General features: G+C 44.7%; 1 protein-coding gene across 10 annotated transcripts in view; it reads right to left on the bottom strand.

Moving 5' to 3' along the window:
* The window catches only part of HECW1 (HECT, C2 and WW domain containing E3 ubiquitin protein ligase 1), a 456,185-nt gene that overhangs the window by 231,031 nt on the left and 200,399 nt on the right, over positions 1-24,755 (bottom strand). For all 10 annotated transcript variants that reach the window (XM_021935841.2, XM_021935849.2, XM_021935847.2 and 7 more), the window contains 2 exons: positions 23,341-23,665; positions 14,802-14,909 (listed from right to left, as the gene is read on the bottom strand). In XM_021935841.2, the coding sequence (XP_021791533.1) occupies positions 14,802-14,909; positions 23,341-23,665 (433 nt within the window). The remainder of the gene's footprint in view (positions 1-14,801; positions 14,910-23,340; positions 23,666-24,755) is intronic.

The following is a 24,755-nucleotide window of genomic DNA, read 5'->3' as shown; positions in this document are numbered from 1 at the left end:
ATTTATTTATTTCTCACAGTTCTGAAGGCTGGAAAGTTCAAGATCAAGGTGCTGGTGGATCAGGTTTCTGCTGAGGGCTCTCTTCCTGGTTTGCAGATGGCTGCTTTCTTGCTGTGTTCTCACATGACACAGGGAGAGAAATCATGTCTCTTCCTCCTTTTATAAAGGCATTAATTCCATTAGGAGGGCCCATTCACAAAGATTAGTCTATAGCAGTGAGGTTGTAAGGTCACCATAATCACTTCATTATGTATCAAGCAGCTGGACTTCCATTTAACTGGTTCTGATGCTTGAATATTAATTTTTTATATTGAGTTTGCCGAAATGTATTTTTCTCTAATTTGGGAACTGCTGGTGATTAGGCAAGCAATAAGGCTAAGGCCTAATTGTGGATTATTTTGACTACTTTTTTCTGCATGTTCCTAAACTCTTTCCGCCTTTTCCCTTCTATTATTAACTGTTTAAAAAGAATTGACATAATCTACTCTCCCCCTTCTGAAAAATATTTCATCATATTCTTTTAATACTTATCCTTTTCATTGTTGAAGGGTTAGGCAGGTTTTAACGGTTTAATTTTCACCAGAAATTTATCTTCTGTGTTACAGAAAATTCATATTGTAAAATGAGCCTCTTCTTTTCTTTTCTTTTTTTTTTTTGAGACAAAGTCTCGCTCTGTTGCCCAGGCTGGAGTGCAGTGGCCAGATCTCAGCTCACTGCAAGCTCCGTCTCCCGGGTTTACGCCATTCTCTTGCCTCAGCCTCCTGAGTAGCCGGGACTACAGGCGCCCACCACCTCGCCCGGCTAGTTTTTTTGTATTTTTTAGTAGAGACGGGGTTTCACCGTGTTAGCCAGGATGGTCTCAATCTCCTGATCTCGTGATCCGCCCGTCTCGGCCTCCCAAAGTGCTGGGATTACAGGCTTGAGCCACCGCGCCCAGCAAGCCTCTTCTTTTCAAGGGTAAATACTAAGAGAGAAAGGAACAGAAGTTCCCAGAAAAGGCTGTGTCTATAGGTCCAAATTTCTAGACTTTGTTTAGAGATAGAGTATTTCATATGCCATTCTCTGGTAGAGGGTGGATTATTTGTAACTGTATTTTCCCCAAAGGATATGAGAAGCATAATGTCACAATTTCTCCCCTCTAAGGTGAGTTCTTTGATTTGGGATTTAAATTCATAAGCCTTGGATAACCTGGAAGAGACTGGCTTTCATTCTAATGACAATCAAACAAGGATGACTTTCTCCTTTTTCTTTTCTGCTTTTTGTCTGCCCACTTTCCTCAGGTAACACAGCTGACAATAGCAATGTAAGTCTAAATATGGACCAGACTCTGCAAACTCTGGTTTTGCTTAGAAAGAAGGAACAAAGCTTAGATTAGCAGCTGCTGCAATGGATAAGGGTTGTGTGTGTCTAAATTTTGTGGGTGTTGGTGGGTTTTTTCAGTATTCTTGGGTACCATATTGACTCTACAATTTTGGGGAAGTGTGATACATGAGACAGAGAAGTCTGCATTAACCAAAGTTTGGGACAGGTTTTGTATACTTTTGTATTATTTGGACTCTGAACGCTTTCCTGGTTGTTCAAAGCTGGAGCAGACAATGTAGCTGGCACCATTTGACAATGGCCTTGCAGTTGACTAGAGACCTATCTTGACTGATGTCAGAAAGTCCTGAGAGTGACTTCTGAATTGGTCCCAGGTAGGTAAGGTGCACAGAAGCTGTGAAAGTACCCAGGAAGGCACACACAATGTTCAGGCAGGACTTTCTGAAGCTCCACAGATCTCTGTCCTCACCAAAAACAGCTGTGGCTATGCACAACCATTGACTTGGCTGAAACACTCAACAGGTTAAAAGAGGGAAGTCTAAGGTGGGAATAAAGTGGAAAAAGTGAAAACTCTCCCTTTCCACTGCTTTTCTAACATCAGTTTCCTGGTCCGAATGGAGGGAGGAGGAGTTGCTAAACTGGTTGGTCAGATTCCCAGTGTGGACTGGGCCATGTTCGACAGAGAGCAGAGTCCTCTGTTTTCAAAGGTGGTACCTTTCTGCCACCTCTTTATTACAAGGGAAAGGTAGATAGGTCAGTTGACTCTGTTATCTTCCTGTGGCTGACCCGGAGACCATCTGGCCCCCTCCCTCTGCCCATATTTCCCTGTCTCTTCATCTAGCAGGGAAACTCAATGTTTTAGGCTCAGGGGCATCTATGGGAAAGAGAAGATGTAATGGTTGCTGTCCCTGAGCATAAGTCTCATGCTTCCTGCACTGGAATACTGAGCACCAGCTTCATTCATTCATTAAATAATTGAATACATACTTATTAAGCCCTCTAAGGGGAAATGCTACTAGCAATAAAACACTCTTCTAAAGTGTTATCTAGGTGTTGAAATTATAGATGATTTTTGCTTTGATCTTTTCCTCGAATTTTCTGTAGGGAATAAGTAATACTTTTATAAATGCATACACAAATGGAATCCATCCATACGTAACAAATGTACCAAAACGGGGGCGATTTTGGATTTACATGTGAGGAAGCGATTGAAATCTTGTGTAGCCTTTTCTTTTAATGTGACTTTCTCTACAGCTTTTTACAGGAGGCACACTGAGCTCCCCATTGGGATCATGTGGATATGAGGAAGGCTGCACACTAACCACCTTGACCTTCCTTCCAGATCTCCATTTTGGCAGAGTGTGATAGTCCAGTGATGTCTGTGTTTGCTGATGCCCCCACATTTCCCTGCCTATCATACCAGGGAGGTAAAGCCCCCAGGAATGACTCCTACTTCAAAGTTCTATCCAGTGGATAAGCCAGTACTGCAGCTCTCCATGGGACCAGAATTTTGCACCAATCCTCTACCTTAGTCATGGGACCCCTACTGGCCTACTTCGGTCTTATCAGGACATCACAGTGGCTAAAGAGCAGTTTCTGAAGGCAGGCTGCCTTGGTTCGCATCCCAGTCCTATCACTTGTTTGTTACCTGTGACTATTGGACCAGTTGCATTATCTTCCTCTGCCTCGGGTTTCTCATTAAAGGAAAAATAAAAATATCTGCCACCTAGGGTTCCATAAAGATTAAATGAGACAATATATTTAAGGTTCACAGCATGATGCCAGGTACATCAGGAGGGCTCAGAGAAGTTTAGCTGTTGGTTTTATTAGTGTTATTCCTCTACTCAGGACAGTAGCCTTACCCCAGATGACAGCCCAGGGGTCGGACCTTGCAGCGCATGTACTGTTCCCCAGGGATGAGCACAGGCCACACTCCTGAAATGACCGCAGCCACCTTTACTCCCATCTGCTGCGTCTGTCTGTGTAATTGGACACCGTGGTGATCAGCCTGCCATGCCCTTCAGACACTGCCTCACCCACCTGGCTGCAGGTCCAGACACAGAATCTTAGTTGGGTCAGTGTCCCTTGTCTGTCCCACATTCTTGCCTGCCAAATTTGGCTTCTCGCCACACCCACCTGCCACAGGCCTTTAGAGTAGGGCCCCATTTCGAGAATGTGGCCTGTGCGCATGCCTGGGGATCTGTACCCACCTCATAGAGATCAAAACAGGCTAACAGTCCCTTCCTTGGGTTGTTGAAGCTTTTAGAGGGACACAGTAGCCCGGGTTGAGGTTCCAGCTCTGTGTGTCTGTGATTTTGAGTAAAAGAGATTCATTTTGTGTGTAGAGTGGCTTTGAGGGGGAAGAGGAGAAGCTATAAATAAATAGCTTACTATTATTATATTATTTTCGTAGCGTTCCAATTTCACTCTACCACATCTGTGTAGATGAAAATCACTCCTGAGTTCTTCCAATTTCTTCTTATTTCCCTTCTTGTTAGGAAAGCGGGCACTGTAGAGTGGTCAGCAGAAACACATTTCTTCCTGTCTCTTTGTTCCCATCCTGCACCTGCCACCAGCCTCACCCACATTTCTGGTTATCCCACCCCTAGCCAGTCAAGAGCTTCTAGGAAAGGCCTGTCCCACAACTGTTCTCTGGGTCCTGTTGCCTTCTGACTCCTCATGGCCTTCAATCCATCAAACTGCCCTTCAATGTCCTACATCTCTGACATTCCCGTGGGCTCTGCCATAGTGCTGAAGCACAACAGATAATCCTGAGCTCAAATCCCAGCTCCACCACCTACCACTCTGAACCTTAGGCAAGCTGCCATGATGCTCAGAGAATAAGATTTCTCACTGGATACAACAGTGATGGCGTCCACCTCATGGTGTAACATCCTTGCCAAGAACATTGATACCTGTAAGCACTAAGTTAATGAGAGGCTCTATTTTTATGGCCTATTCCACTCAGTCTATAAACATGTGCAAGCCCACCCTGATCTTTTTTTTTTTTTTTTTTTTTTTGAGATGGAGTCTCGCTGTGTTGCCCCAGCTGGAGTGCAGTGGCATGATCTCGGCTCACTACAAGCTCTGCCTCCCGGGTTCACGCCATTTCTCCTGCCTCAGCCTCCCGAGTAGCTGGGACTACAGGTGCCTGCCACCACGCCTGGCTAATTTTTTGTATGTTTTTAGTAGAGACAGGATTTCACCATGTTAAGCAGGATGGTCTTGATCTCCTGACCTCGTGATCCACCAGCCTCGGCCTCCCAAAGTGCTGGGATTACAGGCGTGAGCCACCATGCCTGGCCCCACCCTGATCTTTAAAAGACCTCCCTTTGATTTTATTCCTCATCCGGCTACCTTCTCAGAGCCACTCTCATTGCCAGTGTCCCATAGGACTGCTGTATTCCCCTGGCCTCTTCTTTATCAGTGCAGATTCACCAGAGGGTCACCAACCACTCCAGCATGTCCAGGCTGAGCTTTTTCCTGGGACACAGAACTATTAGGGCCCAAACCAGGAGAGTTCCAGCAAACCAGGATGAACTGATCACTCTGCCCTTTGGCCTGCAGTCTTTCTCACCAACTCCTTGAATTATTTAGACAAAGCCCACAGCCCTCACGTGGCCACCCTCCACAGGTGACTTCTGTATCTTCTGTGACTCTGTGGCGCTCAGCAGGTCATATTGATGACACCCTTGATGGTTTCTCCTCTCTTGACTTTCAGGGCCTTGCTCTTGATGGTTTCCCTGATGCTCCGGTTACTGTGGCTGCATAATCATCAAACCAAAAACTTGACAGTTTCAGCAGCACCCTCTTATTATGTCTCAAAGTTCTGTGAGGTATGGGCTCAGCATGGCAGCTCTCCTGCGGTTCTCACATGCTGTTGCCATTGACAGCAGCTAGGGCTAAACATCTGATGTGGTCTCTTGCCTGGTTGGGGATGGCTGGAAGCTCTGGGCCTGCCAGCATGCTCTTGTCACAGAGCCTCGATCATAGCTAGCCGGCGCTTCTCCCAGCCCAGCTGTCTCAGGGCTTTAAAAGTGAGTGTCCCAAAAGGGAGGAACTTCCAATATCTTGAGGCCTAGGATGGAAGTTGGCACTTTAGTTTGGAAATCAGCCCAGGTCACAGCACCCACCCAGGCTCCAGGGGAGGCGACATGGACCTCGCCTCTCAATAGGAGGAGCGTCAAGGAGTTTATGGCCACCTTTAACCTGCCTAACTCCATGATCTCTCTTTCTGTTCTTCTTCCTCTTGCTCCTCGGTGGAATTCCATCCTCAGCTCTCCTCTTCTCACAGTCTGTATCAGTCATCTTCACATTTACAGGCACATCAGAACAGCATGGCATGCTTATTAAAAAGAAAGGCTCTTGCCTGTGGAATCTGCACTTCTAATAACCACCCTGGGTAAAGGACTCTCCTGCAATTTTCAGCAGGCTACACTTTGAGAAACACTACTTTACACTCCCCCTACACAAAGTCCTCACACCCTCACTTCACACAGCACTTGCTTGTTCCTTTCTCATCTCTGTTTCAAAGCCAGGTTCTTCTCCTGAGCACGCCGTGTCCAGGCAACTGTGTGCTGCACCTTTCCAGCCCAGAGACACGTCAGCCTGAACTTGGCGTCTTCATTCCCCAAACTCACCCCCTTTCTGACCCCTCAGTCTTGGATGATGTGCTGTAGAGGCAGTTGATTCTTCTTCTGCCCCTTTCCTCTCCCCAGGCACACATCCAGTTCCTCACCAAGCCATGTTGATCTTACTTCCCAAGCCTCTTTCCAGCCTCTTCCATCTTTCTCATTCCAGGTGTTCTTTATTTCTCACCTGTTTTCACGCCATAGTTTTTTGGTGGTCTCAAGCCTCCAATATCAGCACCTTACAGTCGTCTTGCCACACTTCTGCCAGAAGGGAATTTCTAGAATGCAAGTCTGATCGGAATGCTTTTTCTACTTAACGCATTTGCATAGCTCTGTGTGCTCTGCATGCATATGTCCAAATTGCCTAGAACCTCTGACCCTGGGCTCCTTCCCTGGAATGTTTCTTTTCCAATTCTGTCTCACCCACCCCAGCCTCACCCCTTCCTACCCCTGTACGCCACTTGACCCTGAGTCCAGACCTTCCTTCCCACTGGCCTAGTTCCTGTAACTTGGAGGTGATTAGGTATTAGCCAAGGTCAGGCTAGGGCTCCTCCTCATACTATTTCACACAAGGCACAAAAAGAAATACATGCTTGTCTCCCCAGTGTAATGCCAGAACCTCAGCATGCAGGGATGGAGCCTGCATGTCCAGATCTGAGCCCCTGGAGACCAGCACTGTCCCCAGCGGGCCTCCAGCACAATAGGGCTCAGAGAGGCAGCTGTATCTGTTATGTTCTCACACCGACTTGGCAACTCAAGGTTAATCCAGAAAAGTCTGACTTTGGGTTATAGGCCTTGACCCTTTATTTATGTCAATTGAGGGTTTTCTTCTCATTGGGAAGATCTGACATGTATCTGACTGGAAGCTGGCACCATCGTTTTGTATTGCTGCAAATCTGAATGGAATGTTCTGGTTATATCTTTCTGGCTGTTTTCTGTAATAATGCTCAGTCGTGCTTTGTTATTTAATCTGAAGGACTGAGACCTCCATGGACTGCAGGTCAATTCTGATGTCCCCCAGATGCAATGGAATCCTTGATGTGCTGAGGAGGGACTGCATGCCTGCATCTTGTCTTCCCACGTGGATCGGGCCCTCCACTGCTGCACGCCATTGTCTCATTGACCGTGTTCAGTCAGATTGGCCTCTGGCAGCCCCATGCAGTTCAGACCGGGACCAGCCGCAACCGCAGCCCCTCTAGTTCTCTGCTTCTTCTGTGTCCCATGTTGCAAGCCTTGGCTGGGATTGCTGAAGGCAGATATGTTTCCCTGAAGCTATCTTGCACGAATAGTCACAAACCCTTATTTATTTACTTATTTTTTAAAATTTGAGACAAAGTGTTGCTCCATAGCCCAGGTTAGACTGCAGACCTCTCCAGCTCAAGTGATTCTCCCACCTCGGCTTCCCAAGTAGCTGGGTCTACTGGTGCATGCCACCAAACAGAGCTAATATTTTTAAAATTTTATTTTTTGTAGAGATGGGGTCTCACTTTGTTGCCCAGGCTGGTCTTGAGCTCCTGGGCTCTAGTGATCCTCCCACCTTTCTTCCTCCCAAAATGCTGCGATTATAGATGTGAGCCACTATGCCTGGCCCCAAATCAGTTTTATCATGTCATCCTAAAACTAAAAAAAAGAGGAAAAAAATAATATAAATGGTTCATAGACTACATAAAGTCTAAGCACTTATCTTTCCTGTACTTCTCAGCTCCACCCTGCCGTGCCTTTAATCTTGCTCTTTAATCACTATTATGTTCTTTCTGCATCCCATTAACACACAGGATGTCTAATATCTAATATATGATATCACATGATGCATGATAACCTCAAAGGGACAAAATTATCACTGTGTGAATATTTCCAGCCCTTTCACTCTGGGCTGCTAGAGAGTGCCTGATGATGGACTTGGTAGCTTGGACTCCTTCCTCTACCCAGGGGATGCCTCTCTAGCAAGATAAATTCTTTTGGGATTTTAAAGCAAAACTGGAGGGAAATAAGGAAGGAAACACCAACATGAGTATGAGGTATAACCAGAGGTAGGTTTATGGAGAAGTTTAGGTGGTAGGGACACCAGGGAGGGGAGTTAATTGTGCAGTGAAAGGACATAGATGAAAGAAGAAAAAGAATCTCAGGAGTATCACTGTGAACTGTATATTCTTTTCCTACAATTTAAGAAACACAAGTAAGAATATAAGCAACACGAATTACTTCATGACTGTTACACAGTTCAATTTTAACCATGATTTCACTTTAGCGTAGTGCTAAAGTGGGTGGGCAGTGGCGGGGGGAGTCTTGGTTTCCAGGGAGCTCTATAAAAAAATCAGATGGCACAACAATATAAATATGCCTATTATCTTGCAGATATGTATATGGAGTCATACTTTTTCCTAACAGAAAACCTGTGAAGCAGTGCAATGATCACACCTTTACATTGCACAGATTGGGTTCAGTCTCCCCATGCAGACTTAACCTTCTTAAGGGCTTAGCGCCTATGGCCCAAATATTTATTGTAGCACAAATTGAGACATCTCCTTGGAAATAATACAACAGTGATTGAAAATGGCAGCCCGCGGTGCAGTCCTTAGCCACGCTGGCTTTAAAGGCAGAGCAGTCCTGGTGAAAACATGCCCAAGTTCAAATAAAAGGCTCTAACAACATGTTACCTTAACCATCTGGACTGTAGCCTGATGAAGCCCCTGTATCTAATCTTGGTGCCGGTGCCTCTGGTCCCAGCGAGCTTGCTCTGGCTCTGGCTGCACCGCCGCAGGGAAACATTGCTCCAGAACGTCAAGGAAGAGAAGGCGGCCGGCTCCCCTGGAGCCCTGCTTTTCCTCCAGTGCCCTTTGTTCTCCAGCTTTCGCTGCAGGGGGTTTCCCCACAGAAGACTCGCAGCATAAAGCCATTCATGTCTCAATTCTCACCAAGGCACCAATATATCCATTTCCAGAGCAGAAATAAAAGCTAGATGTACGTTCCTGCCCTGTTTCCTCTCAGAGCGACACCTGTAATTCCTAATTCACAGCCCTCTGATTATGGCAGAGGGTCTGGTGTTGACTGAGCTCTTGCTGGCCCAGATGCATGGCTGGGCACTTCTCCTGAGCTTTTTCAGGTCATCTTCACGGGGTCGCCTTGTGGGGGATGTGCATCACTTTCATCTTATAGATGAAGAAACAGAATCTCAGAGTCCAGAGGGCCTCCCTGGGCGTGGGGTTGAGCCCCAAGTCGCCGTGGCCATCATGCTACCTCTGGCTTAGAAGCCACTGTCTGAAGCCCAGAGTAAGGAGGCGGATCCCAACAGTTCCTACCTGTGTGAGGCTCACCTCACCGTGGTTGAGGGGGAGTCATTACAAACTGACAGTAAGGTCGCCTGCTTAGATTTTCTGTTATGTATAATCAGGAGCCCCTGTGTGTTTTTAAAATATGGGACGATGATTTAAATGGGATGAATGCCCTTGTAAGAGAGGTTGAAGGGGTGCGCCAGCCCCTTTGGTCCCTTTGGTCCTATGTAGACACAGCAAGAGGGCACCGTCTTTGAAGCTGAGCAGGCCCTCAGCAGAAGCAGAATCTATTGGCACTGTGATCATGGACTTCCCAGCCTTTAGAAATGTGAGAAATAAATTTCTATTACTTATGAATTACCCAGTGTAAGGTATTTTGTTATAGTCCTGAATGGACTGAGACTGATGATGGCATATGGAAAAGGATTTTAAAATGATGTGCTAAAAAGGTTGAGGGGCGTTATTCTGATGGGTGCAGGGAATGATGAGACCACAGCAGGCAGCAATCTAGGTATGCATTCAGCCAGGTTTCCACACGAGGAAGGGAGGGGAGAGATGGGCTGAGCCTGAGACTGACGGTGGAGGTGAGATGGGATCCGGGATGAGTGGTGCTGACTGGCGGGGGCAGGACACTAGGGCAAGGCACAGAGGTTGAAATTGACTCCAGATTTCTTGTTTATGCCTGGACAGCCGTGAGGAGGCGGTGCCCACGACAGTGACGACAACACAAGGGCGGGGGAGAAGGGCAGCCCCTTTGGCAGTGGTCTCTTTGCTGTAAGCAGAGGCCACTCCAGACACACTACCCAGTTCTTCCTACTAAAATTGGATGAACAGGGAGGTACACAGAGCAGATCTGGGCCAGAGATCAAGACAGGATACCCTCTTTTCAGGATCACCTCATCTCAGTGTTCTGGGGCAATCCAAGCCCTGATTTGGAAGGACTCTGACAAAGTACACAATGAACAATGACTGTGCTAGCTCCCTCTGAAGGTCTGAACGGGCCAGCGGAGCTCAAATGCATGTATTAAAAAATGATAATTGAGTTACTACAATAATACAGTATCATATGATTTTACAGGATGGGTCAACTTAAAATTTCACCAGTTCTGTCTTCTGTCAGTGTTAAAGTTTGTATCTTTACAGTTCTCATGTTATAGCCATTGATACTACGGTCAAATAGGCAGGTGCCCACGAGAGGAAAATTATGCCAGAGAATAAGAAACGATTCAGGTTTTTTTTCTTTAGTATTTTTATCAGGTATGTTACTCCTTGGAGAGTGTAGAAAATATTTGTTTAAAATATTCCTAATTTGATGGTACTTTCAAAATCTGATTTAGTCAGACCATTAAAAATTGTACAAATCAATAGCAATTACCTACTTCTAATTGAATCATTATCCCCGAAGAAAAGTGCTGTTAGAACACTGTAGACTTCAGGTCATCTGCAATATACCTCCACTCTCATAAAAAAGAAATAACAAAAGGAAAAAATAAAGGGAAACATAAAAACCAAAATAAAAGGAACACCTCATTTTATTTTATTATGTTAATCTAATCCCCAGGTAGAAAGAATGACCTTCTGTTGTACTTCGATGTTTAAAATCTGGCCAATGTTTAATGTTTACAAAATTATTTTTAATTTTAAGAGAGTATAATTTACCAATTAGATTAGTTGTGTTTATTACTGCCGGGAGACTGCAAAGAGTCTTATTTTTAGTTCGTAACAGAAGCTTCTGTAACCCTTTGGATCATGGCTGGGATTCTGTATTTTTATTATAGCAAGAGCGCTTTGATGCTTGGATGTGTTAGGGAAGGATAGCCATATCAGAACGTTTCGTCGAGCCATCTCTCCCTACTTGTTAATTTGGCACCTCTCAATCATACATTTTTTAAAACACTCATTATTTCACATAACATATAAATTTATATAGCATCTTATATACAATTTTAATGCATTCAGACTCCTAAAGCTATAATTCATTATAGCATTTTATTTTATTTATATTAATATATGTGCCTTGAGTTAATACTCTAATCATTTGCAAACTCAAGCTTTGTCTTGATAAATTTTTACTTTTTGACAAATTATACTACATTAGTTTGATATATTTGCAAAATGTAAATACCTGCCTTTCCCATTTCACTTTCGTTGCTATTCCCAAAACACTGGGACATTGCTAGTCCAACAGGTATATTGAGGACCAGCATCTTCTCAAGTCTGCACAAAAACATTTCTGCAATGTCATTATCTAAAGTGTTCAATTTTTAGTTATTTGGAATATGCCTTCTGCAAGCCTTTTTTTTTTTTTTTAGACAGAATTTCACTCTTGTTGCCCAGGCTGGAGTGCAATGGCGTGATCTCAGCTCACTGCAACCTGCGACTCCCTGGTTCAAGTGATTCTCCTGCCTTAGCCTCCCGAGTAGCTGGGACTACAGGCACACACCACCATGCCTGGCTAATTTTTGTAGTTTTAGTAGAGAGGGGGTTTCACCATGTTGGCCAGAGTGAAACGCTAGGTTGAACTTCTAACCTCAAGTGATCCGCCCGCCTGGGCCTCCCAAAGTGCTAGGATTACAAGCATGCATCATGGCTCACGGTCAAGCCATTTGTTTTTATAGGATGCTGCTACTTGACCAAGTTTGAATATGCTTTCATTCAATTATGCCGATATTTATGTACTATAAAGAGCTGATTTTATATTATAATGTATTTTTGTTGTTGCTGTTTTTGTTTTATGAGACAGGGTCTCACCCTGTCGCCCAGGCTGGAGTTTAGTGGTGCTATCATAGCTCACTGCAGCCTCAACTTCCTAGGTACAGATGATGGTCCCACCTCAGCCTCCCAAGTAGCTGGGACTACAGGCACACATCATCAGATGTGGCTAATTTTTTGTAGAGATGGGGTTTTGCCATGTTTCCCAGGCTAGTCTTGAACTCCTGGGCTCAAGCAATCTGCCTGCCCTGGCCTCCCAAAGCTGGGATTACAGGTGTGAGCTACCATGCCCGGCCTATGATGTCTTTCTAATAATATTTAAAGTGTGTTTTCATACTGCCCATGAAGACAATTATGTGAAATGGTTATTTGGAATAAATATACAAGAAATGTTCTATATATGTTACAGAAATCTTTAAAAATTGCCTTGAAGGGAATGGCACTAGGGCTGGATTAATTTACAACACAAATTTCCCCTTTTTTGGTGTGTTGGCTCATGCAAATGAGGAGACAGTCAGGAGATCATATAGTATCAAAGTGTAGAAGGGATGTGGCTTTATGGGATGTGGTCACTACCCCTTGAGACTGAGTCAGGTATATTGAAATTACCATTCAGAGATTTCCTCTTCCTTAATATTTATCTTCCTGACTTAAAAAGATAAAAACTTGCAAGTTGTGTTTGTGCCAGCATCATTGAGAACTGCTACTTTACTGTGACCTTAAAATGGGTTCTTATGTCTATTTTTCAATTAATTAGAACCCAAAGGGAAAAAGTGGGTACCTAGTAAGAAAGAAAAACCTCTCTTACCAAACTTCCATTGTAGGTTTGTGCACACATTTGATTATTATGTCTAACAATCATTACTCACGCAAGTTTGTATCCTTTCCATTGTTATTGAAATTTAGGAGGTTTATATTAGGTACCACTTGCTGTAGCCATCTTTACACCCCAAACAAGCCCATATTTCCTATGCTGAATGATGCTATTTGTTGGGTAATGGGAGAGGTCAGCATGACTAGGGTGAAGGGTGTCTGCTGGGGAGGTTGGAGAAGTAGGGCTGTGGGCTGAGGGTGAGTTTATGTTGGGGCTTGCCAGCCGAGTAGAGAGATTGCAGCCGATGCAGTAGGAAAGAGGAGCCATGGAGCTTTGGGGCAGATGGTAGCAGAACTGGGTTTAAGGGATTTTTCCTGGCATGGATTAGAGAGGAGAAAAGCCAGAGCCAGGGAGATAAGTAAAGAAAAGAAATTCTGGCCAGGTACGGTGGCTCACGCCTGTAATCCCAGCACTTTGGGAGGCTGAGGCAGGTGGATTGCCTGAGGTCAGGGGTTCGAGACCAGCCTGGCTAACATTCTGAAACCCTGTCTCTACTAAAAATACAAAAAATTGTGGCGGGTGCCTGTAATCCCAGCTACTCAGGAGGCTGAGTCAGGAGAATCCCTTGAACCTGGGAGGCAGAGGTTGCAGTGAGCCAAGATCGTGCCATTGCACTCCAGCCTGGGCCACAAGAACAGACCTCTGTCTCAAAAAAAAGAAAAGAAATTCTCTTGCTGGGAGTTTTATGACGCCAATCTCAAATACAAGAGCCAGGAACTATATCTTCTAAAATCATGTTCCCTCTACACCCTGATAGCATAAAAATTTCCTCATTGTTTATTCATTCTGCATGAGCCAACACAAAAAAGAGCTATTAGTGTCATTGCTGGGAGCAGAGATACCATAAGTTTCTTCAAAGACAGACACCAGGACTTTCATCTTCACATCTGTAGTCCTTGGAATATAGTAGGTCTTACAAAAACATTTGTCAAGGGAGTGAATAAAAATAAAAGTGAATGAAAATGAAAGCAAAATATACTTGAGGATATAGTTTTTCTTGGACCATAAGTTAAATGCCAATGGATAACTTCAGATTCCTAGCCATGCATCTTTTCCTCTGAGAACTGGATAGCTGGAATAACAGACCACTCCATTTCCTTTCTGACATGCCACATTGAATGAACATCTGCTAAGAACCAGAAAGTGCATGAAGAAGTTTGTCCATGAAATCACTCCATACCCAAGTGGAGGAGAAGCAGCTGTGGACTGAAGGTAAGCTGTGCATTTCCTCAACTGGCAAATGTCAAGCCCATAATCTGAGCTTCGTATGTAGGAAATACCTATACACGAAGCCCATCTAGGTATTTCCTCATGCAATAAGAAATACACGAGTATGGGGACCCATGAAAAAAGCCTGCCATAACTCTGATAATGATTTATTTTCAAAGGCAGAAGAAAATTTTAGAAAACATATACATAAGATACATGACAGCAAGTTTATATATTCAGAAATGTCAGTAGATTAAAAATCAAAGAAATAGGATGGCAGTACCAATGTCTCACAGCCCTCCAGAGGAGCTGTGGCTACAGCCAAAAGTCAGAGCGAAATGTGGAAAATCACTGACAGACTGGGACCATGGGCAGGAAGCCTTGAAGGACTGGGTCAAGCAAAGGCAGAACTGGAGGGCAGGATGCCTGTTGAGAAGACCTGATCTAACTATGGCTACATTGGAGACGCCCCCGGAGGAGTTATGGAGTGAAAGTTAAGGGACCTGAGCCAAAGTGTCCCAAGTCCAGAGGCTTATGAATAGGAACCAACTCTTCCTTGGTATTAAAGGGGCAGCCCTCTGGGCTGGTTGGGTGACTTTTATCCAACTGCCCTAGACCTGACCACTTACTACTGAACATATTTTTAAGGATCTCTTTAAATCTATACCTTTTTTTTAGAGGGCCCATTTCCTAGTGGAGGCAGTGCAGCAGAACAAATAATGAAACAGTTGAATTCTGCTTCATCCATGCCTGCCAAGCCACAAGAATGATAAAGATACTCACGTTCCACAAAGTATGAGCTGGCATCGATCTTCCAGATGATCTGGCCCCGATGAGAACCATTGACTCCACGGTTCTTATAGTCCAGAAAGTTTTCGGACAAGACCTCATCTATATTCCCAGAGGAAGAAAGCAGAGCAGAGAAACATATCAGTCAACAGCATATTTAGGGAAATAAAAGAAAACAAGCAAAGGATACAAATGCTGCTTCCATCTCAACAGGAGAGAAAGCACCTGGAATCAGAGAGCAGGAAGCATCCCAAGATGCCACTGGGATCAAACGCTTTTTATGCAGGGATCTCCTCCCAACCCCATAGCACTCCTGGCAGGAGATCATCTAGCTGGTTCTGGAACACCTCCAGAAACAGAGAAATAATTACCACTATTGCGGTTCACTTCACTTTTAAATAGCTGTTCCATGTGTGAAAGCTCAGTGTGAAAATCTTCCTTCTAAAGCTTCTACGAACCAATTTGAGACTGAGGGCGAGACATAAAGAAAGTCTCCATTTGGGGTCTGGTTCTCATGGACTCCACCTCGAATCGTCTCTCCTTCCACCTGGGCATCACCACCATCCTACACATGGTCGCACCCATGAACTTATCCATCCATCCATCATGCACTCATGCATTCATTGTTCATTCAGCAGCTGAAATCCAACCATCTGCCAGATGCTGGGGAAGGTGCAGGGGCTGTGGTGTTGGGCAAAACCAGTATGGTCTCTTCTGAACCAAAGCTTACAAACAATTGAGAAGATAGACTGTAAACACTAAGCAAAGGAATAAATGTTTGATTGTAACATGTGATAAGAGATGGAAAGGAGGCTGGGTGTGGTGGCTCACACCTGTAATCCCAGCACTTTGAGAGGCCGAGGTGGGCAGATCACCTGAGGTCAGGAGTTTGAGACCAGCCTGGCCAACATGGTGAAACACCCGTTTCCAATTAAAAAAAAAAAAATTACAAAAATTAGCCAGGCGTGGTGGCAGGCACCTGTAATCTCAAGTATTTGGGAGGTTGAGGCAGGAGAATTGCTTGAACCTGGGAGGTGGAGGTTGCAGTGAACTGAGATCATGTCCAGCCTGTTTACAGGGCGAGACTCTGTCTCGTCAAAATAAAAAAATAAAAAAAAAAAAGAAAGAAAGAAAGGAAAAGAACAGGGTGCTGTGATAGAGAGTGACAAGGAAGGAGGCCAGAGGGTGGGGTGGGGGGTGGTCAGGAGAGCGCTGAGGGAGGAGACGAGGCCTGGGAGGAGCTCTGGGTGACTGTGCGCTTTCACCTCTTGCTGTTCTCTGCTCATCACTTTGCAACCCATCGATGTCCTCTTTAAAACCAGTGCCCAGAGAGAAATGCAGCATTCTTGGGGAGGACAGATCTGAGAATACCAAGCTGCCTGTCACCTTCTTGGTTCCAGACCCCACACTTTCAGTGCAGACTAAGATATGGATATGACTTTTACCCTGATCTTCTATGGAGCCCTTGTAGTTTCCACTTCACCAGAAATAATTTGAGCTAGATGGATCTGAGGCTATGGAGAAAACCAAGTTTTGAGAGTCCAAATCCACTGTAGGGGCTGGAGGGAAAACCTGGGCAAGGGCACCCGAGGGCAGGCCCAGAGCCCCAGCTCTGCAGAGAGCCCTTTTCATGATTGCCCTTTTCTCTCCTGATACCCTGTGGTTCACATGCTGCATCTGGCTGGACTGAGAAAACAGGCAGAGATGAAGTGCAAAAACCACTGAGCTTGAAGCCAAAGGGCCCAGCTCTTGAGGCCTGTTGTGCCATTTGCCAATAGTGTCACTTCTACAGTCTTTCCTCATCTGCAAAGTGGGGAGTAGTAATAACTTCAGTCTTACAGGGGAGCACTAAATGAGATAACTGTAAGCGTACTTGTAATCTGCTCTGTGGATTGCACATTTTAGGCTGCCCCTTCTCTGGCAAAAAAAAATGACTGGGCAAATGAACACTCATTACTGATAAGAACTGTTTGTATCCTTTGGAAAATCACTTGTTTGCAAAATTTGCCTGTCTTTTTATTCACAGTGTGTGCTCACAGCCCTGTTTGGGTTACCAAGAAGATTGCATAATACATCTTTTACAGTAATTGCCTCATTTCTGCAAAAAGGCGTAATATTTTGCTAGCTCCCTGGGTCTTCAGCACAGATATAACAAGTCTCACACCCAGGTAGAAATTTGCCTCATTATAGCAGTTCTCCAAGGGATGGTATTTCCCTGAATTTCTCTACTCTGACCACTGGGATATTCCCTTTAATGGTCATGGTGGGATTTATAGACAATAACACCTGGAAGAAGGATGTTCATTCATGCATGAGATAATGGGTATTGGGTACTTTGTTCTGTTCCAGACATTGTGCTAAACCCTGGGGATACACTGGTGAACAAGACACGGTCTGTGTTCTCAGGGAGTTTCTAATATATTTGGAGATTTATTCAAGAAAACAGGTAATTTCATTAGAATATAGAATGTACAAAAGGGGATTAATTATCAAGGAACCACAGGAACATGAATGAGAAAAGGATGAAGGGGAGGTGGGAAGAATCAGAAAAGGATGATGAGGATGGCAAAACACACACACACACACACACATTAATGAGAAAAACATATTTTGCTGTAGACATTTAAACACAATACATTTTAAAGGACTGGCCACTAGTCTTGGTAAGCATCCCCTTCCCTCACACTAACAATAACATTTAATCACAAATATCATGCAAGAAAAATAGAACAGTCTGTATTCTTGCCTGGGCCATCTGGGCTGAGAAGTCAAACCCTTCCCCAGAGGCATTTGTTACGAGTTGTTAGAAAAGTTACTAGTCTTTGCTTAGGAATCAAAATGCATTGACAGGGTCAGTTGCAGAAATCCAAAATCAGTCTACATATTTTATGCAGAAAGGGATTTAATACAGGGAATTCAGGGCTGGAGAAGTGGACTCTAGGCAGGGCCTCTGGAATCAGGATAACTGCCTAACTGGCTCTCTAACAAGGCTGATGCCTTTGTCTCACTCACAAGGGCTGCCCTGGGACCTGCTGAATATGACTGCTCAGTACAGTCACTGCAATCTGGAGAGCAGAAGGCTGCTGTCCAGGCCATGGCGGCTGCCTCTCCACCCGCGAAGACAGTGACCAGCCAGTGGCAAGCGGAGTAGGTCACTGCCTGCCCCCACCTCCACTGCCTGTTGGTGTCCAGGAAGCTAGAGAGTAGACTCGGGATGCTGCTGCAGAAAAGCTCCATTTCTCAAGGCCAGGCTTGTAGCAGCCACAGGCCCAAGAGCAGGATCCCCACATTTCACATATTCACCTTCCGGATCTTGCACAGGTGTAGCTAAATGAATCGAATTTGCATCCAGAACGTGGTTGCACAGGAGTCTGGGAAATGTAAATTTAGAGGATCAGATTCTGCACTAGGGGAAGGCACAGGAGATGAGAGGATAGAGGAGAGAAGAGGGGAGGAGATGGGAGGGGAGAGGAGAGGAGGGGAGGGGAAGGAAGGGGAGGGAAGGGGAGGGGAGAGGAGAGGAGAAGGGGGAGGGGAGGGGAGGAGAGAGAAGGGGAGAGGAGAACTGGAATGGATGCTGTGGGCCAAGCCACACTCTCCACATCAGTGTGGAATGGGTGCTCTGGGCTCTCTACCAGGAGGCTGTTATTTTCTGCATTCTTGTCATGATGGAAGCCTCTTTGTGGGAGCAATATTACATCCCCTTTGAGGCAGGAAGCTTACATCTACCATTACTATGTGATCTTAGGCAGTTGATTTAATCATTCACTACAAAATGGGGATTAAATACTATAAGTACCTACCTCAAAATCTTGTTGAAAGGATTCCTTGAGCTAATACAGCTAGTGATCTTAGACCGGTGTCCAACATCTAATAAGCAGCTATTTCTGCTTAGAATCTGGGCTAAAAATAGGGCCCTCTATTGCAAATCCCTGTGATACTTACTATGTAAAACCATTAATAATAACTTGAAGCACTAGCTCACATCAGTACTGTTTAAGATTTTGTCATCGTACATTTTGTACAGAACATGTAGAGATCAGTTCCTCAAGAAAAGATTATATTTTCTGAGTGGTATGCATTTCCTCTGTTGTGTAGAATCCTACCACCTGCTCCTCATTTTATAATAGAGAAAGGAAAAGGATTTTTGTGGATTATTAAAATTTTAATCAGAAAGTTCTAATGAAGCTTACAGAAACAGACATGCTTAAGAAACAAGTAATATATTTTCTCTTGATTTGTCTTCAAAATAAAAATTGTAGCTATGGTTTCCATGCCACAATCTATAATAGAAGAGTGGATAACAAACACGCTATTGCTGTTAGGAGTGGAATAAGCAAGTGAGCCTATAACTGATTAAAAGAGAGAATCAATATGCTACCCAGGTCTCCTACATCCATCAGAAAAAAGATATGGCTTCCATTTTTCAGAGTAATTCAGGCTTTCGGACAACCAAATCTTGGGAAAAAATCTCTGCGGATTCTCCCACTGTGGCTGGACCATGACTTCACTAAATAATGGGACACAGCTGGGTGTGGTGGCTCCCTCCTTTAATCCCAGGAGTTTGGGAGGCTGAGGTGGGTGGATCACCTAAGGTCAGGAGTTTGAGACCAGCCTGGCCAACATGAGGAAACCCCATCTCTACTAAAAGCAGAAAAATTAGCCAGGGGTGGTGGTGCATGCCTGTAATCCCAGCTACTTGAGAGGCTGAGTCAGAAGAATCGCTTGAACCTGGGAGGCGGAGGTTGCAGTGAGCTGGGATCATGCCATTGTACTCCAGCCTGGGCAACAGAGCGAGACTCCATCTCAAAATAATGATGATGATAATAATAATAATAATGGGACGGGAGATATGGGGAGAATCTACTTGTTTTTCTTACTACTAAGCCAATGATGTAGAAGCTCCATTCTCTTGTAGAAGCAGGGACTCTAAGCATAAAGTGATAGAGGAGCTCCTAAAAATCAATACCACTTTCTCCCCTTCTGTGGCCTTTCCTTCACATTGTTTCTTTGGACACACGAATTCTGTTTGTGCCTTAACTGAGAAACACAGCCGCTGCTCTTTTAGATTCTAATAGGGTGCCTGATGTAAAGGAAAAACTTTAATTCTTCAAGAGTTGGGTTCCATAAATCAGCAGCCACACTTCACCCTCCACATCCAGGTATCTTCCCCCTCTTATGGCAGAACAGTCCTATTTGCTTTGAGAGCTCTAGAAGTCCTACCATGCTGAAAGCATCACAACCCTGGCCTCTCCTGGACATTTGATGGCACATTGATGTGCCATGGCCCATACCCAACACTGCACCACAATGCTGTGCTAGTCCTGTGGCAGCGTGAGTCTTGAGCCAGGGGAGGCAGCTGTGCGACTGTGGGAGCCACTGACTTGACATCTCCTCATTCATGAAATGACAGATGAGATGAAATCACTGTCTCTACATTTCTCGGCCTAGATCTCTGATTTGATCTCTGGCAAAGCACGGCAAATGTGGAAGATAAGCTACTAAGGACTTACACATTATTGACTTTTAAGATTCACAGACAATTTCAGATTTGGAAGTTATTTTTGAAATGCTATGCCATTGAAAGTGTTGGCATTTTGCATTACATAACTTCACAGTTATATATGTGTAGCTACAATGAGAATAACAAACTGTCAAATTAAGGTTCTAGAATGATGAGTTGTGGTTACTTTTATCTCAGTCAAAATGTCATGTTAACACCAGATCTTATTCATTCATGGAGTTTCGTAATACCTGATACAGCTACCCATCCCCTCCTCTATCTCCCTCTTCTTTTGTTCTCTCCAGTCTCCTGGTTGTCCTGCCTCTTCACCACCTCCTCCTCTTCTGTTTGAGTTCCTTGTCTGCCTCTCCCCTGCCCTTCTCTCACTGTGACTATCTGGCGCTCTCTTTCTGTACACTAGAGTGAGCTTATCCACCCCCAAGATGTCTGTTACCCCAAATCTACAACCCTAGCTTGGATCCCTGGCTGAGCTTCAGACCCATTCATTCATTCACTGTGGATGCACGTCCCTCAGGTGTCCGACACTCAGTAATTCCATCTTGAGCTCATTACCTTCTCCCCAAACAGGCTTCTCTTCCAGTGGGTCCCAACTTGAGGAATAGCATCGGCACTCATCAGCTGCAGGAAGATGCCCTTGTAAGGAGACGACTCAAAACTAGATCTGGGCTGGGCATGGTGGCTCATGCCTGTAATCTCAGCATTTTGGGAGGCTGAGGCTGAAGGATCACTTGAGCCCAGGAGTTTGAGCCTGGGCAATATAATGAGACTCCATCTCAATAAAAAACCAAACCAAAACAAACCAAAAAACAAACCAAAACCAAAACCAAATCAAACCAAACCAAAACCCTAGATTCAGAAGCTAAACCTAATTACCTCAAGTGCTAAACAAAAAACATTCATGATGAAGGTCAGAATGGGTGGGAGGGGACTGTGGCAACATTGAAGGTCACAGGCAAGCCTAGGGAGGGTCCAGAGGCTTAACTCCAGCTGATTAGAACCATATGGTATCACAGGCTTAGACTGCCAAATTGGAGGCTTTTGTGAAAGAAGCTAGAAAGTTGGGTTTCAACTAGAAACTTCTACATTTTAAGTGCGGATAATCAATCAAATTTAAAACAAAAACAATGTAAATGAAACAAAATATTGGCCGGGGGCAGTGGCTCACACCTGTAATCCCAGCACTATGGGAAGCTGAGGCAGGTGTATCACCTGAGGTCGGGAGTTTGAGACCAGCCTGACCAACATGGAGAAACCCCATCTACTAAAAATACAAAACTAGCCAGGTGTGGTGGCACATGCCTGTAATCCCAGCTACTTGGGAGGCTGAGGCAGGAGAATCACTTGAACCCAGGAGGCAGAGGTTGTGGTGAGCTGAGATGCGTGCCATTACACTCAACCTGGAGCAACAGGAGTGAAACTCTGTCTCAAAAAGCATTTGGGCTGTTATTTTGCAATCTCCGTTCTTGATGGATAGTATCTACTTTTATTCAAGAACAATTTTTGTTTTTCAGAAACAAATTGAATTTTAACTTTTGGAAATCTAGTTTAGCTAGTCACAGCTATTTGTGTAAAAATTTCAACAATGTATGCATCTCCATCTTTACATTAATGTGTGTATTATAAACACACTAACCAAGCTGATGGAAAAACCTTTAAGAGACCCAAGAATATTTCCCTGAGAACTAGTTAGTCAGATAAGATCCCCTTTATTTTATCAGAAAAACTGTCCAGGTTGTAAACTACTCATAACAATCCATTACTTTCTTTTTTTTTTTTTTTTTTGAGACAGAGTCTCGCTCTGCCGCCCAGGCTGGAGTGCAGTGGCCGGATCTCAGCTCACTGCAAGCTCCGCCTCCTGGGTTTACGCCATTCTCCTGCCTCAGCCTCCCGAGTAGCTGGGACTACAGGCGCCCGCCACCTCGCCCAGCTAGTTTTTTGTATTTTTTAGTAGAGACGGGGTTTCACCGTGTTAGCCAGGATGGTCTCGATCTCCTGACCTCGTGATCCGCCCGTCTCGGCCTCCCAAAGTGCTGGGATTACAGGCTTGAGCCACCGCGCCCGGCCCAATCCATTACTTTCTGTGATGTTAAATCCGGTGTTGTGTGTCTGAATGTGCAAATGTTGCAGAGCACAGCCTGAAGGCAGAAGGCCTGGCCTCGGATGGACCTGGTGTTGAATCTGTTGACTCTTGTGGCCTTCCAGCAATTATAACTTGACTTTTGGGTAAACACATCAATTTCCATGACAGCTGATTCTATCACATAAAATAGATGAAATACATTTTTCATTTAAATTGGTTTTCATAATTACAAGATTTTCAAAACCAATCCATGGGAATGGTGAAACTTTCATAAAAATAATTGCCTCAGCATCCAACTTATTTGCATAACTTGTTTTGTTTGCAAAGACTTGAGAAAATTCACATAGAACAATTTCTTCTGGTGAACTTTCAACTTTGGCACTTTCAAAATTTTTAATAAATCTCCACCTAAAGTAAGGCAAGTCAGCTTTCTCCAGCACCATGCCTGTAGGCCTGTATGTATAATCCCAGCTTGTCTGTTGAATACAAAGCAGTAAGAATGTTGGAAGAGCTGGTGAAGATTATGCTGGAAACTGAAGTGAAATGACCTCCATGTAGGTGTGCTTACATTGGTTGGGCACATGGTGTTACTTTGTCTTATAAGCACATAGATTTAAAAACAGGCTTTGATATTAACTTATTCATAAGTAGAAGAGCTTCTATAGTTGCAAATGATAATGATGTTTGTGTTTAACCACACCTCACTCTGCTATATCTCATGATTTTCTTTCATGGAATAGAGATGGCAAGAGAGGACTTATTATCCATTTTGCAGAAAAACAAGGTCATGCAATAGTGGTCTTCAGTGTGTTAGAATCTGGCATATAACACAGTTGCTTGTATATTTTAATTATATTGTAGGTTTATTAAAATGTGACAGCATACGTAAAAGTGAATTATGAATAATACACTTGGCACATTCTACTCACCAATGAGGTACATGCCAATCCAGTCCCCAGCGTCCACTTCCTCCTTTATGTCCCAGTGGATGACCAGGTCCTGAGAGTGCCCGATGGAGTAGTAGGAGCTGCTGACCATGAGCGTGGAGCGGCTGTCCGAGGTGACCAGGTCGGTGTCGCTGGTGGAGCGGGGAATGGTGACGCCATCATGGGGGCCGCCCCTGAGGTCCATGTTGTGGAACTGGTCGGGATTGTAGCTGTATCGGAGAGGCTCCTTGCACCGGCGTCGGCTCTGGGAGTTTCTAGAAGGAGACGCCATGGCGGCCAGGCCTAAAAACCTGTTCTGGTACAGATTCTGTGGGAGCAAAGAGACAGTGAGCAGGGTCAGGGCACGCCAGCCACTCAGTTGCTGTCATCACAGGAAAATGAAGTATGTGCTGGGAGACACGCGCTGTGAGTGAGCTGCCCTGCTGGGCAGATCTGAAACATGGCATAGAGCATCTTCCTCGTGACAAAGGCTGCAGCTCTGGGTTCACACAGGGACAGCAAGAACAAAAACATGAGTGCACCAGGGTGTCCTGCGTTTCCATGCTCTGTTGGAGTCTCTGCCTCTCCTGGCTCTAACCCACTTGATACCAGAAGGACTGGGATGTGTAGAACGACCCTGAAGGTGTGACTATTCCTCAACCAAACACCATCCCTCGAGTTCTCCAACGTCAATTACATTGGATCTGATTTTATCCTTCTTTAAGGCAAACGACGATTATCATTATTAACCTCTGAGTGATCCCTGCAGCATTCAGGTCCCTACACACAGCCCAGAATTAGAAGTGGTCCCTGCTGGGAGAGGCAGTCACTCCTCCATTTACAATCTTTCACTCTACAGAATGCCTTCGGGCTGTATGAAGTTTCTATGAAGGATTTCAAACATTCTAGTACGCTTTGAACACCACGATTTTCAATAAAATCCAATCTCAGAGGACTGCATCTCCCTTGGAGCCAGTGTTAGTGTAGAAAACATTGATGAGAAAAAGATGCATTTTTGTATTGTTTACAACTTTGAGCACTTAAAATGAGCCAAGCTGATGCAGAGCAATAACTCGTTTTGGGCACAGATAACTCTGAAAACACAGAAGGACGGGCAGCAGATAGAACTCACACAGAGGATTGGTTTTTGAAACAAGCAAGGGTGATTCTGACTTCATCAAAGTATACTAAAATTGCGTTTAAATGAACATTGTTGGGGGGTCCTGGTTATTGAAGTTCATGTTGTTCCATATGTAGTTTTCTTTTTTTTTTTTTTTTTTTGAGACGGAGTCTCGCGCTGTGTCACCCAGGCTGGAGTGCAGTGGCACGATCTCGGCTCACTGCAAGCTCCGCCTCCCAGGTTCACGCCATTCTCCTGCCTCAGCCTCCGAGTAGCTGGGACTACAGGCGCCCGCCAC

The sequence above is a fragment of the Papio anubis genome, chromosome 4 (genome assembly GCF_008728515.1).
Source record: "Papio anubis isolate 15944 chromosome 4, Panubis1.0, whole genome shotgun sequence".
NCBI classification, from domain to species: Eukaryota; Metazoa; Chordata; class Mammalia; order Primates; family Cercopithecidae; genus Papio; species Papio anubis.
This window is presented reverse-complemented; position numbering and strand designations above follow the sequence as displayed.